The 16,038-nt window shown below is 43.5% G+C and overlaps 1 protein-coding gene across 1 annotated transcript in view; it reads left to right on the top strand.

Moving 5' to 3' along the window:
- The window catches only part of LOC144890812 (disabled homolog 2-interacting protein-like), a gene marked incomplete at its 3' end in the record, with an annotated part of 129,530 nt that extends 117,636 nt beyond the window's left edge, over positions 1-11,894 (top strand). The window contains exons 12-16 of the mRNA XM_078772652.1: positions 57-201; positions 5,742-5,978; positions 6,236-6,437; positions 10,216-10,457; positions 11,702-11,894. Of these exons, the coding sequence (XP_078628778.1) occupies positions 57-201; positions 5,742-5,978; positions 6,236-6,437; positions 10,216-10,457; positions 11,702-11,894 (1,019 nt within the window). The remainder of the gene's footprint in view (positions 1-56; positions 202-5,741; positions 5,979-6,235; positions 6,438-10,215; positions 10,458-11,701) is intronic.
- Positions 11,895-16,038: the final 4,144 nt, after the last annotated feature.

Raw genomic sequence — 16,038 nt, 5'->3', positions numbered from 1 at the left:
ACACGATGCGAAGCAGATGATGCTGATTAACAGTGCGTTTTGTTTACACCGTTCAGGGGAATTCATCAAGGCTCTATACGAGTCAGATGAGAATTGCGAGGTGGACCCAAGCCGCTGCACACCCGGTGACCTGCAGATGAACCAGGATAACCTGCGCATGTGTTGCGAGTTGGCGTTCTGCAAAATAATCAATTCCTATTGGTGGGTGATTAAATGTGACTCACCCATAAAGGTCTTGCTTCCTCCTTCTTCTTCCTCCTCTTCCTCTTCTGCTTCTACTTCTTCTTCTTCTTCTTCTTCTTCTTCGTCGTCGTTGTTTTACGGCCATTTGCATGCTTGAATGTGTAAGCCGTGTTTCACCTAATGGCTGCTTTCCAGGCAGCGCAATCCGTTGCTAGCCCTCTTGTTAGGCTTTTAACTCTGAGATCATCTCTCAGCAACTCATTCCATGATTTCCTCGGACAGCCTGGAGCTCTTCTTCCATTCACATTCATATTTATACACTTCTTCACACAGCTGCCCTTCCCCATCTTTTCCATGTGTCCGAACCACCTCAACCTACCCCTATGCATAACCTCACTCATGCTCTCTATACCTAACCTACCTCTTAATTCCACATTTGGTTTCCTATCCTTCAGTGTCACATTACACATCCATCTCACCATTCATATTTCATCGTTTTTGATCGCCCAGGTTTCACTGCCATACATCATCGCACTTCGAACGCAAGCTGCATTAAGTTTTCCCTTTAGTTGGAGAGAGATATCCCCCTTGATGTCAACAGGGGTAACAACTCCCTAAACTTCCGCCAACCACTTCTATTTCTTGCAGTCACTGCTGCCACTGCACCGCCACCTGCAGCAATCATAACACCATGGTAACAAAATCTATCTACACATTCCAGGGATATGTCCCCATCAACTAATCTTTCCACTCTGACTGGTACCAGTTGTTTACCTGCACAGACAGCACACTTAAAGTCAGGAACCACCTGCAGTCTACCCCTGATGTCACTACACCTCTTGTGCACCCAGCAGTTACAATATTTACACAATATTGAGTTGCTACCTGCACCCTTTTTACAGACAACACAAGGTCACCTCCCACTTTTTTTCCACAGTTCATTCTCCCACCGCACTAATCAGTGCTTTTGTTTTTGTTCTCTTCACTTTCAATCTTCTGGCCTCCAAACGCTCCTTCAATACTGTATATTTACCCATGACCTCTTCCACACTCTCGACTATCAGCACTAAGTCATCAGCGTACATGAGCTCGCAAGGTAAGTCTCCTCTACGTTCCTGTGATATGGCTTCAAGAACCATGATGAACAAGATTGGGCTGAAGACTGACCCCTGGTGAACCCCCACTTTCACTTCAAAGTCCTCACTCTGCACTCCATTTACCCTCACAGAAGTTTTTGGTCCATCATACATCACCATGACTACCCTGACTAACCAATCCTCCACACATAACTTTCTCATTGACCATTGCACCACTTCCCGAGGCACCTGAGGCACTGTCGAATGCGTTCTCTAAATCCACAAATATAAAGTACAGCTGTCTCTTCTTCCCCAGATATTTTTCCTGTATTTGCCTAATTATAAAAATAGCATCGAACGTGCCCCATCCTGGCATAAAGCCAATTTGAATTTGATGTATATTAACACTCCGTCTTATCAATTTATCCACGACTCTCTCGAACACTTTCATTCCATGGTCCAGCAGCTTCAAACCCCTATAATTATCCCTAACTCAGGCATCACCCTTCCCTTTATAAATATTCACTCATTCCTTACAGGAGTGGTCAGAGAATAGGGGTGAGTGTGGAGGGTCATCCTGTCACCCTTATTATTATTACTATTATTAATATTATTCCTTAGTAATAATGTGAAAGGGCCAGCAGGATGGCCTAGAGGTATGCACACTCGCCTTTAAGCTGTCGAGCTTGAGTTTGAATCCAGACCCAGCTATAAACTATCATCCTGGTGTTTCATTGGGAGGATGATTCATCAATGTGTGTGTCGTCCCTCGGATGGACACGGTAATCTGGACGTCTTGTCTGTTTGCATTAGTTGTTGACGTTACAGATCCCACATTGTCCTTCACGAAGAGTTGGCAAGTTATTGCCGGCACCATGAACACATTACAAATTCCTGCCCAAATTACTCCTGAAAAGGCAATGGCAAACCACCTAGTCCTTGCCAGGAAACTGCTTTGGCAACACTGACACTCTGAAACATAGCATGGTGCATCAGAATCAGAATAATGTTAATATTATTATGCTATTATTGTTATTGTTGTTATCACTTTTGTTCTTGGGTGCGCCATGTTATGGCCATAACAAGCCATGTTATGGCCTTGGAAAAATGCCACAACATGAAATGACACTCAAGCTGCTATCTATACACGTTAACATGGCATTTTCCAAGGTGGAAAAGCTGATAAAAAATGGAAATTCCTCCAGATTTTGTTGAGGTCGAGTCAAATTATTATTACGATTATTTTTGTCAATATTATTATTATTATTAATATTAATATTGCAGCCTTGCCAGCGGCCTACTTAGAAGGCTCACTCACTCTCCTCAATGCGACTCAGGTACGTTAGTCTTTGGGGGACGTGCTCGATGCTTGATGTTCTTCTTCTTCGTGTGATGTATGGATGGCAGCTTGTTAATATTATCATTATTTTTTATTATGCCATTATCAATGGACAGAATTAACTGAATAGTTTGTGGTTATAATATTTTTAAACTTCTGGTACGTGAGCCCCACAAAATGCCACAGTAAGCTGTACAGTCATGTGAAAAAGTAAGTACACCCCATGTAAAGTTTTGACTTTTTCAACATATTTCAACATACAGCTATTTGATCTTCATTTCAACAATATTGATAGATAAAAGTGATATAATATGACAAATATCATGAAACATTTACATTTTGTAGTCCATTGTATAATTTAAATAAACATAAATGCAAATACCGCATGTAGAAAAAGTAAGTACACCCCTACGTTTATCACTACTTCAAATACCTAAAATTAGAATCAGGTGCACCAGCTCAGGTGCAAATTATTAGAACATTGTTAGAGAGGATCTTGCAGGAACCTGTCTTGTTTAAACCTCAGACATTTAGTTGGGTTTGCTCTTTGTTGTTGAAGTATGCAGCGTCACCATGCCTAGATCAAAAGAGCTCTCTGAGGCCTTCAGAAAGAAGGTTATAGATGCCTACAAGGCGGGGAAGGGATTTAAAAAGATCTCCAAACAATTTGAAATCAATCATTTGACTGTCCGGAAGATCATCTACAAGTGGAGAAGATTCCAAACAACTGCCAACTTGTTCAGGCCAGCCCGCCCCAGCAAATTCAGCCCGAGAGCAGACCGCAAGATGCTGAAAGAAGTCTGTAAGAACCCCAGAATGTCATCATGGGACCGACGTAGCTCTTGCCACTGTTGATGTCAAAGTGCACGAGTCTACCATTAGAAAGAGGCTGCACAAATTTGATCTCCATGGGAGGTGTGCCAGGAGGAAACCTTTGCTTTCCAAAAAGAACATTTTAAAAAAGAACGAGCAGGGACCCGTGGAACAGAGTTCTGTGGAAAAGCCTCGCTTTATTTGGGTGGTGTATAAGCAACGAAGCGGTGCCTCGCATGCTTTCAGAAGTTTATGTTTACTGCTAAGCCAGCGTTAATGTTCGTCGTCTGCACACTTATTACCAAAAGATAATGTCATGAATTTGTTTTATGTTCCCAGAGATCAGATGTTGAAGTGGAGATAAATGATGAATTGCAAAATGAAAGTGACAATCAGGAAAAACAAACGTGTTGTTTTATACATCTGACCAAAACAAACGTTGCAAATTAGCCTTATAGGGGCATCGCGTTTGTTTCCATTGGCATCATTTATGCTTTGTGACGGTGAACAATAGTTAGGTATAGTCAGTTGTAATGAACAAAAAAAAGTTTTATTTACTGAGCCAAATTAGTCCATTTTTTTTTAAAGCATCATTTTCTTGGGAGCTATTATCCCTCAAACTTTCACTCTGTATCTGCCCCTGAGTTCGTAGATGATCTCCCCATAAACAACGTTGCGGGTTAGTCGGCCTGCAGTAAGCTCAGTCTCTCTCCTTATCCGCAATTAATTCTGGTTGGCAAAGACACGCAGATAATGTGGGTCTCCTACTCTACTCGGTGCAACGTAAAAACACTGGTGGGAAGCAGCACTCCAGCAAGCTCTGACCCTGGCTTTTGTTGATTGTCATCGCAAAGACCGGCCTGACCGGAAACTGTCCTCCGCGGAGTTGTAAAGGATGATCCGTGTCAGATGGAGAAAGAAAAATTCTAGGAATAAGGAGAATAGACCCGGAACGATCACCAGCGAGCTTCCGCGCCTGAAGAACACGTTCAGTGGGTCATACGAAGCACCGCCCGGAGACGCCTTTTTAACAGTCGGAACTGCTGCTAAGCTCAAATCCACAGTTAAAATTTTGAAATTTGGTTCAGGTTAGAAAATTTTACAGCGTGTCACTCTATTGTAGAGCGGAGCGGAGCGGTGCTTTGTATGATTGGCTGTCCCATATATGTTTAGGTCCTGGACATTAAATATCCCATTGTGTATTTTAAAAAGAGCAGACCGTTGTGGCCTTGGGATGTGAATATGACAGGCTTGATGGGCCAAGTGGTCCTTTCCTGTGCTTTAATACCTCCACCACCGAAGGTGGACGGAGGTTATGTTTTCACACCTGTCTGTCTGACTGTTTGTCTGTGAGCAGGATATCTCAGAAAGTTGTAGACAGATTCGGATGAAACTTAGTTGACAGGTTGGGTGTGTTTCAAGAACAAGACGATTCGATTTTGGTTCAGGTCTGGATCCAGATCCGGCCTATCAATGGGATACAAAAGGTAAACCGTTCAGCCTTGCGGAGGTATGCGCTCTACCGAGTGTTCTAGTCGTGTGTGCGTATGTATGTGTGTGTGTGTCTTTGGCTGTCCGGGCGGTAACCTTTTAACATTTGAACTTTTGTCATCAGATTTTCTTAAAGTTATATTTCTAATATGGAGAAAACAAATTAATTATTTGGTCAAAAAGTTAAAGGTCAGTGTCATAAAATCGTCAATTTTCATCCAATTTACCTGAAGTTTTAAGAATTTGCATATTGGGTCATTGAAGCCTATTGCTTTTGAGGTCAAGAGGTCAAGATCACCTAAAATGGGTTTTTGGGGGTGGGGGTTTGTTATCCGTTTTCGTCATGTTTACCATCCGGAAGAAGAAGTCTGAATACAAAGCAGACGCGGACGGGCTTTGCCTTTTCAGATGCTTCTAGTTTAATTTGTGGAGCATTGTGGGTTTATCAGTTGAGATAAACACTCAGCTTAGAAAACGCACCTTTTTCTTTTCAAGTGCAAGTACTGTATAGTAAAAGAAATAGGGTGGTAATACTCCTGTGGACCTTATGAAGCTCGTCAGGCCACCATAGTGGTTTTTCTTTGCACAGATATACCCAGTGGTGCCCATCTCCTCCGGTCGAGGTTTTTTTCTGAGCAGCCTTGAGAATTGAAGCTGGACCAGTGATGACAATGCAACAAAGTTTCAGGAAATGCAACCACCACAAACTTTACACTTTAGCTATACTTACCCTGTAACAAGAGAAATACTGTTTGAGAGGCCTTGCATACTTTGTTTGGTTTAGATGAGCCCATGGTACTTTAATTACAAACTTATAATCTTGTGCATTTCCTTCACAGCGTGTTTCCTCGAGAGCTCCGTGAAGTGTTTGCATCTTGTCGGCAGCAATGTGGCGGCCGTGGGCGCCACGATTTGAGTGAGCGCCTCGTAGTTGCCTCCCTCTTCCTGCGTTTCCTGTGTCCCGCCATCATGTCCCCAAGTCTGTTTGGTTTGACCCAGGAGTACCCAGATGAGCGCACCGCTCGAACACTCACACTCATTGCCAAAGTCATCCAGAACCTCGCTAACTTCACAAAGTGAGTGCTGGGTATCCGGCCTTCAGATATACTTAACCATCATGCTTGCAATTATTAGCTTATTGTCTTCAGTCTAGATCTGTTTACTCCTGGACATAATTCCACCTTGTCTTACTTTTGCCATCCATAATTCCTTGACTTTCAACTTCTTTTTACCTGTGCATTTTGTTGTGCTCTCATACCCTGCACCAAAGCCCCTATCTTCCCCTCATTTCGTATTTCCTCAACCCATGCCACATTTTCTCATTCCATGTCAGGTTTGGAAACAAGGAAGACTACATGGCCTTCATGAATGACTTTTTGGAAAACGAGTGGGGAAAGATGAAGCGGTATCTGCTGGAAATGACCAACCCAGATTCAGGGCCTCACTCTGAGAGCTTTGATGGCTACATAGACCTAGGCCGTGAACTCTCCTTCCTCCACATCCTCCTTTCAGAACTCCTCGCTCAAGGAGATGCGGTACGTAGCCAAGAACATGGGGATACAGTACATTACAATTCAATCATTCCGGAGTTACGGTGACTATATAATCGGTGTTGAATTCTTCAAAGCAGGTGCACAGCCTCATTTCTTCTGCCAGTCCAGACATTGTGGAGGAAGAATTATGGTTACTCCAAGTAATAAACCTTCCACACTGTTAAGTATGAAATATCTAGGATTTTAAATCTGCAACATGTACCAACTAGAACGCCACTCAGTAGAGTGCATACTCCCGCCGTGGGTTTAGTTGGAATAATACGTTTTGTTTGACATCCCCTCTCCCCAAAACAATAAATGAAAAAGGAAGTAAGCCCTAACTGTCAGAATTTATTTTGATATATCTCGGAATTAGAGGAGAAAAACATCATTTAAGAATAAGAATAAAAGCTTTAATGCTGTAAAACAGAAAAAATCTTTCCCAAAAAAATTTCCAAAAACATTCCTGGATCCGGAATAATATCCTGAGCTTCACCAAAAACTAAACAATTCTTCCTTATCCCAAGAGCAATCATCCCACCAACTTTCATCCAAATCCATTCAGAACTTTTCCAGATAACTTGTTCACAAACACACGAACACACACACACACACACACACACACACACACACACACAGACGGACAGGATCGAATGCGTTACTCCCTAGCGGGAGTAATAAACCTGAAAATCGCAGAGCCAGAACCAGAATTATTTATTTGGTCGGGGAAGCCCATGCGAGGTTTCTTCTTCTTCAGCCTCTCGCAACCCTGAGTGAATGTGCGATCTTTTTTTAAAAAGGTGAAATTTTGCCAAATCTGTTTTAATTAGTTTGTTAATATACCTCAGCCATTGACAAATCTGGAACTAAGTCTTTATAAGTTCATCAAATACTGACACCGCGAATGACATTCGCTGAGCTAAATGTTGATATCTCTTCTGAGGTAAAGATTAAAAAAAAAAAAGTTTTAAAGCATTATACGTATCAAACGATACATTTTATGAAACGGGGAAACCTAATACACACTTTGGTGGTTTTAAAATGACAGAATATGTCTTTATTATAAAAAAAAAAAGAATATTGAAGACGACGCTGCTAAAAGAAAATACACCGCTCCAACGCATAACCACGAGTTTAAACTACATTTACAACAAATATGAAAACTATTTTCATATCACAATGTTAAATATAGAATATATAGAAGATAATGTTAAAAAAAACGAGCCCTATCTTCCAATGGTAAAAAAAATCCTTCAAAAAATTCCTGGATCGGGAATAATATCCTGAGCTTCACCAAAAACTAATCAATTCTTCCTTATCCCAAGGGCAATCATCCCACCAACTTTCATCCAAATCCGTTCAGAACTTTTCCAGATATCTTGTTCGCAAACACACGAACACACCACACACACACGGACGGACACGATCGAATGCATTACTCCCTGGCGGAGTAATCATGTCAACAAATCACGAGTGTTACCTTCGACCTGTTTCAGCTGAGCAGGAGGTGTGCGTAGCTTGCCAATCATTGTCATGGTGAATTAACAGGGTCTCGACGAGTTTGCAAAGGACATTGCAATAGGTGCTTTTGCAGCATCTTTTCTTGAAGATGCAAAAGCAGATATACATCTACCATGTTTTTCAGATCCCTTTTTAGAAAACCACTATAGATTTGAGCAAGTTTAGTGCAATGCAACCATTTGCACACATGCTTAGTTTAGTGCATACATGTGCAAAATACGACAAGTAACAGACATGTCACAGTTATTTTGACTCGTTAACATACCGTATTTGACCTTTGGTGGCAGGCCTGCTCAAAACAGATCAGACCAAAGGCAAGCAGAATGCCAACAAAACTACCACAGTGACGTGGCGAGTGAAACAGATGTGCTTTGGTGGTGTTTCGTTATATGTATGAGTCGGAACGTTTACCAAAGGCCTTGTGTTGATTGCTCGCCATTAAACATCGCCCATACATTAGTAGTTACATAGGTTCTGTGAAAAGGACAGTGTGCTTAGACTTTAGAGCAACAACAACAAAAAAAACCTCCAATTTATGTAAGCTGAAGAGGAAGCCTTTGTTCTTTCTGAAATGTTTATCTAATTACTGGCGTTTTCAAACAGCCCTTGTCGACCCAATTTCAGGCCATCGAGGCTTGGTCTTCCAAAATGCTTTTATGAGAACGAATGCAAATTACCACGAAATGCACGTTGTAGAATCCCCACCAAATTGTGTAGAATCTGGCATTTGGATTAAACGCTGCTCTTGTACCCGCTGTTTAAGGGATTCACTTTGTGGCCAAGTGCTATATTAATTGTGGCCTTCTCTTTGGTTGTTTTTTTTTGGTTTTTTTTCCCAAATACACAGAAGGAAAGAAGTGCAAAAGGCTTTTTCATCCTACGTTACAAAATTTTACTCGCAGTGTGTGGTGGCTCCATTCCATGCGCTGCGTTGCGTATTTCTGAAAGCCCACACCATAGCTGCAGTTTCATTACTGTTGCCATTTTCATGAATGCACCCATCGTAACTATACAGTGATCCAAGACAGCTGGCATACCATTTCTGTTAGTGACATGGGACATCCTTTGGGAAGAAGAGATGGTCAAATAATTGGCTCATTTGCGCACGCACTGCCACAGTGGCAGAACTAGCCTCAACTCAGAATTCTGCTGGTACTGCGATACCACAAAGCTGAGCTGCATCCTTCGATGGTGATCGGACCTGTTAATGAGGCATGGTCACCTCTCTCTCTCTCTCACTCCCCCCTTTCCCCTCCCCTCTCCCTCCACTCCCCCTCTCATCCCCCTCTCTCTTTTCTCCATCTCTTTCCCCATTCTCTCTTCACCCCCTTTCCCTTTCTCATTCCTCCTCCTTCCCCCCTGTCCTTCTTCCCCTTTGCTTCCTCCCCTCTGCTTTCTCCCTCTCCTTCCCCTCTCCTCCTCCCTATCCCCACTCTCCTCCCCCAACCTCCCTCTTCTTCCTCCTCTCCGCCCCCCTGCCACCACCTCTCTTCTTACCCCTCTCATTCCCCCCTGCTTGCCTCCTCTCTCCTTCCTCCCTTTCTCCCTCCCCCTTCTTCCCTTCTATCCCCCTCTCCTTCCCGAACCTCTCCTTGCCAACCTCCCTCATCCTTTCCGAACCTCTCCTTGCCAACCTCCCTCTCCTTCGTTCCTCTCTTCCCCCATCTCCTTCTAGCTTACTCTTCTCCCATTTACTTCCCCTCATACTCTCCTTCCCGTCCCTCATCTCCTCCCACATCTCCTTTCCCTCACCATCTCTTTGCTTCCTTTCGTTACTCCCTCGTCCACCTTTCTATTGATTGGTTACTTCATTTAATCATTCATGATGACATTGCTGAGGATCTGTTGGTATATGCAAATTAGTATACAGGTTGACTTGAAAGCTCTGCATTTTAAGCCAAGTTTTACATGTTGCTGGTGCCTGTAGCTTGCTGTAATTTGTCGTGGGGTACCACGTGAATTGATATCTCCTGAGAGGAAAACACAAAATTGAGCTTGGTGGTGGAGATTTGGTGATTTAATAGCCACTGAAGTTTCCCAACCACTTGCAAAGAGGATGAAACACGGATATGAAAAACTTATAAACCCAATTGCACTTCGCACCCTGGGAAAATTATTTAAAAGCCTAAAATCTGCCCAAAACGTCATGTTGATTTGAGTTTTGGCAATACCGTCTGATCACTGTACATTCGTGATAATTGTCTGTGAAAGACTCCGTTTTCTTCCCTAACCTTCTCCCACCCCCAACCCCTTGCCTTAGACTCTTGCAGCCAAACTCGGTCCTTTGCCACGGATCCTGGGTGACATCAGTGCAGCGCTCGCTTCAACGAGCCCCCCAGCCCCACCTGCGCCCTTGGTATCTATGCACGGACCCGGCACGGCATGCCCGGGCCTGTTGATAACGGGTGTTGCAGGAGATCGGCTTGCGAGTGGGCCCGCCATCAGCAGCATGAGCTTGGCTTCAGGCCTCCATCGTATAGTTGAAGATGGAGATATGGCCGGGTGAGAGATTGGTGGCATAAATGGGATTGATGGGATCTATTTTGGTTGGCACCAGGAAACCGAATCAATGTAATGTGGATTAGGCAAGCATTGATCTCCTTCGTGCATACCTGGCAGTCCCATTGTGGCCCCAAAGCTGAACAAGTCAGGATTCATCGTAACTATTTTAACACGAGCACATCCAAGCCATTAAAACACTTAATTCCCAATGTCGATGGTAATAACATGTTCTTCTGCTCATGAGTAATTTACAATATTAATGACATGATATTGTCAAATGTTACTCACTGGTCAGAAGAGTAGATTTTGAGCACCAAGTATAAATTATTGTACTATTCCCAATTGTGAATTTTATTTTTTCGATTGTGCTCAGGAGGCACATTTGTGATGGAGGAGCGACTGCTGCCAAATATGTATGTTAATTTAGAGATAATATGGTTCGAGAATGGAACTACTCAAAGATAGCAAAGGAATATGCACATGAATCATATGTACAAGTTACGTAGTCTCCGAGCCTCAGATACAGGATAACTGATAACACAACAATGGCTCTTTGTCACCGCCCTCTGTAGTACGGTGTCCAATTAACATTCCTATTGTGTCCTGCTGGATGATTGTTATTGTTCATTTTGACTCGATATTAGCCATACTACAATGGCCGTTGCCCGGAACATAATTGTAGGGGACGTTGGCGGCGTAGTGGGTCAAGACATTGTAATGGGATGCCGAAGCCAGCAGCATGAAGGATTTGGATTCAAATGCAGTGTTCGCACAGATTCATCTGCAGAAGCTTGTCAGTATTTATTACTGGCAATTCTGATCCACAGTAAGTAGTCCAGGAATAATAGATTTAACCCGGAACAAATTCAAACAAAGCTGTAAATTTCAGGATATGTTCAGAAAACTGTCCTGAATAACATACTAAAAGTCCCCAGACATCCGCCTTGTGCTTCAACGGAAATTCAAGATGGCGTCCAAAATGGCGGCAATTTTGGCATTTTATCATATTACCACCTAAAAACATGATAGAAATGCAAACAGGGTGTCAAAATACATGTTTTCAAGCACGAGGATTGTTTTAAAGATTACATTATGAGTTTATATGACATATGTGTCATTCGATCGATTATGAACAATTTCAAACTACCTTTTATGAACATTATGAACAAAATGATTATGAACAAACAATATTTTGAATGACTACCTTTCGTTAACGACTATCTTTCACCTCTATCCTTTCTCAGGGGAGTCACTCGCTTACCATCACCGACACAAGAGAACCGTGAAGCTTTCTTCGTAACGCGTCCCGAACCGCCACCATTATCCTCTCCACCCGCACCGCACAGCCACCCTCCCTCTGATCGTGATGGTGATGTGGGTGGTGGAAGCAGCAGCAGCCTCCACAGTGGTGGCGTTGACCTTGGTTCGGCCGATGAGAGCACGGGGCCAGGTGGGAAGCTGTGGCCTAAAGGAGGCTGGTCGCAAACTTCTGGTGGTGTTTTGGCTCGCAGACCCGAACAGCTAGCGTTGACCATGGCAGAGGTTGGCAGGTATGGAACCAATGGTTCGCTCTGGTCCAACAACCCTTCCTTAATTTTTTCCCATCTTACATGTGTAATTTTACTTCCCCTTCCCCAGGGATATTGGCCACTCAGTTGCACCACCACCCCTGCTTCCGTTGTCTTTTCACAATCCGCTGTTCCATCTCGGCGTGCCGCCCGACTGCACCCGCGGCTCTACGTCCGGGTCGGTCACCGAGGGGACGTCTGGCCTCCGAGCCCCAATGCTCGATTTTCCTGCTGGCGATGGTGTCGGGTGAGCTTCTAATAATAATAATAATAATTCATTTATTTTGTATAGCACTTTTCATGAAGCCCAAAGGTGCTTTGACAGAGTGCAAAACATAATGCATAACAAAACATGAAAACAACAATTGCAAAAAGACAAGAATCAATAGGGAAATATTTAAAGCAAAAGGAGGGAGAAGGAGAAGTGATAGTCAGGGGTTAAATGCTGTGGGTTGAATGTTGAATGCAGTGCTGAACAGGTGGGTCTTGAGTGATGTTTTGAATGTGGTGAGTGAGGAGGAGTCTCTGATGGTGTGAGGTAGTGAGTTCCAGAGGGTGGGAGCAGCGATGGAGAAGGCCCTGTCCCCCCAGGATCTGAATTTGGTCCGGATGGGGGGGGGTCAGGAGGTTGGTACCAGCAGAGCGGAGGTTGCGGGTGGGAGTGTGTCTGGAGAGGAGGTCAGCCAGGTAGGATGGGGCCAGGTTATGGAGGGCTTTGTAGGTCAAGAGGAGGATTTTGTACTGGATTCTCTGGGAGATGGGGAGCCAGTGAAGCTTGTAAAGGACGGGGGTGATGTGGTCACGGGTCCGGGAATGGGTGAGTAGACGGGCAGCGGAGTTCTGAATATATTGGAGTTTATTGGTGATTGTTGAGGGTGAACCATAGAGGAGGCTATTGCAGTAGTCCAGGCGGGAAGTGATGAAGGCGTGGATGAGGGTTTCTGCAGCCGTGGAGGAGAGGGATGAGCGGAGACGGGCGATGTTTTTCAGGTGAAAGAAGGCTGTCTTTGTGATCTGTTTAGTGTATTTGTCGAAGGAGAGGGTTTGGTCAAAGATGACGCCAAGATTCCGGATGAGAGGGGAGGTGGATACTGGGATACCGTCGATGTTGAGGGCAAAATTATGGGTGGATTTTGTGAGCGTTTTTGGGCCAATGATGATTATTTCAGATTTATCACAGTTAAGTTTGAGGAAGTTGATTTGAAGCCAGGATTTTATTTCAGAGATGCAGTTTGTCAGGACGGTGGGGAGCATTCTAGCTCAACCCATCCGGAAAACTTCACAATAACTACTAACTTAGCCGTTTTTCCTTGGCTTACTGCCAAGTAAATGGAAGCAACTTGTATACCACATAGGTGGTACATATTTTTATACATTTTACAATAGTCTCCTTCTCAAGCCACCATATGTTGGCTGTGACATCCTCCCTCTTGCTGTTCTCTCTCTAGCACGGGGTTCACAGCTGGCGATGAAGCTAACCGCGGTGGAGAGTATGCACGCCGGCAGACATTGCCCGACAAAAACCCCCCACTTGTCGCAGCTCGTCCGCGCCGCTCTGAGCCACCGTCACTTTGCCTGGGCCCAGGCAGCACTTTAGCGTCGAATGCTGCATCCGGCCGTGTGCAGTGGGATGGGCCCAGTGTCGCTGAGGTGAGAAAGATTGAGGGAAATACAAATGTGGGAGAAACGGAGAAAGGGAAGGAAGCGATTGAATAGCTGTTACTTCATTATTTTTTTGTGGTTTTGATACGATTCTCATTGTTTGTTACAACCCATTGGCATTATATACACATGGGAAAAAGTTAAGCTCTAATTTTCTTCAAACATCGAAGAAAGAGCCGTCCATGTGCAGGCTGTGTTTTCCATTCATCACTAGGCCAAGGCAATTTTCACACCCAGCACGTACCGCACAGTTATAGAAGTGTCAACTAAAAAAAAAAAACACCTGATCAAGATTTGGAGAAGGTAACATTGCGTAATTCCTTTGGTGGACTGTGTTACGATGGCAAGTAGAATACTTAGTGAAGCCTAAAGATGACAAATCATTGGGACTAGAACTGACTCGAGCTCTCCATGCAGACGAGATAATAGTAATAATTGTATTTATATAGCGCCTTTTACCTATAGTGGAGCGGATAAGTGCAAAAGTTGTGCACTTCTGGCAGAAAGCATGAAATTTAGCACATGGGGGTTTTCGAGTATGCTAAATTCAATAAGAAGAGGCAAGTCGTAAAATGATTGCTTCCGGTTCAAAATGGCTGTTTTCAAAATGGCCGCCAAGTAAACCGATAAAAACGTTTATCTCATATATTGGTTACATAGCGATGTGTTTGCAAAGCCAAAAAAGTAACATATCATGATGCCAACTCTACATTGCTTCTGCACACTAAGATTTACATTTAGTGCTGCCCGAAAGAGCATGAAGGCATATGGATAATGCTTACGTCTGTGCGCCGAAAAATTGAAACAATTGGTACAATATCGACACAATTTTTTAAATTAAACATGATTGATTTTACATAGAATTATGTTGAATAATATCACTTGAACTGTGAAAATACATTGCAACCTTAACGCTTATCTAATATCATTAAAATATACAAATTGTCCACAACAAATATGGTAGCTTAAGGAGAAATACATTATATACACGTAAACGTCCAGTGTTCTCAGTCCCTGGAACATTGGCCTGCACATAAACACAACTGGGTACACGGAAGGCTTGCTTTAGAACATTTGCACCTCCTAGAGCAGCTCTTTTTGCACTGACAAGTGTAAGTTGAATAGTGGTAAGTGGTAACAATTGTTACCACGAATAGTGGTAACAATTGAATAGTGGTAAGTTGTTTTTGGTGATGGTGTCATAGAAAGGAGTACGCGTGCTTGCAATTCGCAATTCGATCGTCGACAAAGCTCTTGTACTGGGTTTTGCCAAGTTCTTCTACAGTTCGTACACCGTTAACCACTTCTTCCGACATGATTACTTTCGTGTCCAAGGAATACAATTCGTCACTATCATCTGTAAAGGGATTACCCATTCCATCAATCACGTGCACCACATTTGTCACATCAGAAGCAAATGATTTCTGTGTACTGGGTATCTGTTCATGTTGACGACTGTCTGTACTCCTCGACAATTGACTGTCCTCATACTCGTTTAGAATTATTGATACCTCCGGCCCAGCTACCATCCAACGTCGCAAAGCTCCTTCGCAAAGCTCCTTCGATACCAATCGCTCCTCCTTCACCTTTGACCATAGCATTGAGCTGTTCATGAACGTGGTCATGGGCCATCGCAGAAAATTTGTGACAGGTCTTCTGAGTCACGAAATGTCCTTTGTAAAATTGAGATAAAGCATTCGGGCATTGTTCCTGGAGCTGTACGAGATCACAACCATGTACAGTGAGCCATCGGGAATAGTGGTAGTGGTCCAAACCGAACATCCATGGAATGATTTTACCAAGTGCTTCCACATACAATTTGAAGTTCTCCTCGCGTTGTGATCGAAGAAACTGCAGGAAGAGGAGCTCTAGTTGGAGAGTTTTACTCCAGTAACAGAACTGTGGATGGTTGAGTTCCATCTGGTTACACCATTCACGAAAAGGCAAAATATCATCTGGTGCAGTAGTCTTTATTGCAGCGCTATATGATTTCATCTGCAGCATGAAGAGAGCAGCGGCTGTTACCTGGTGTGCCCACTGTGCGCTAGCTGTATCAATCCCTCTGCAAATTATCAGCTCGGCCTTTGGGAGTAACGTTTGCACTTGACAAAACAGCCGTCCAACCACTTCCTTCTAACCAGTCTCCCATGAGGTTGAGCATTGCCATCTCTCTATGAAGGCCCCCTAGTAATACAACGTACTTGTCCTCTCCATACAATGAAGGCCAAGACCACTGAACCTTCTTTGCAAGAGCATATAGTGGTTGGTCCAGTGTGATAACAGGAATTTGTCCTCGATTGACGTGTTCTGTAGATTTTTTTGATGAGATCCATGCCATGTGTTACCATGGT

Source organism: Myxine glutinosa, chromosome 2 (genome assembly GCF_964187855.1).
Source record: "Myxine glutinosa chromosome 2, kmMyxGlut1.1, whole genome shotgun sequence".
NCBI classification, from domain to species: Eukaryota; Metazoa; Chordata; class Myxini; order Myxiniformes; family Myxinidae; genus Myxine; species Myxine glutinosa.
The sequence above is the reverse complement of the archived record's forward strand: the minus strand, read 5'-3'. Positions and strand labels throughout refer to the sequence as shown.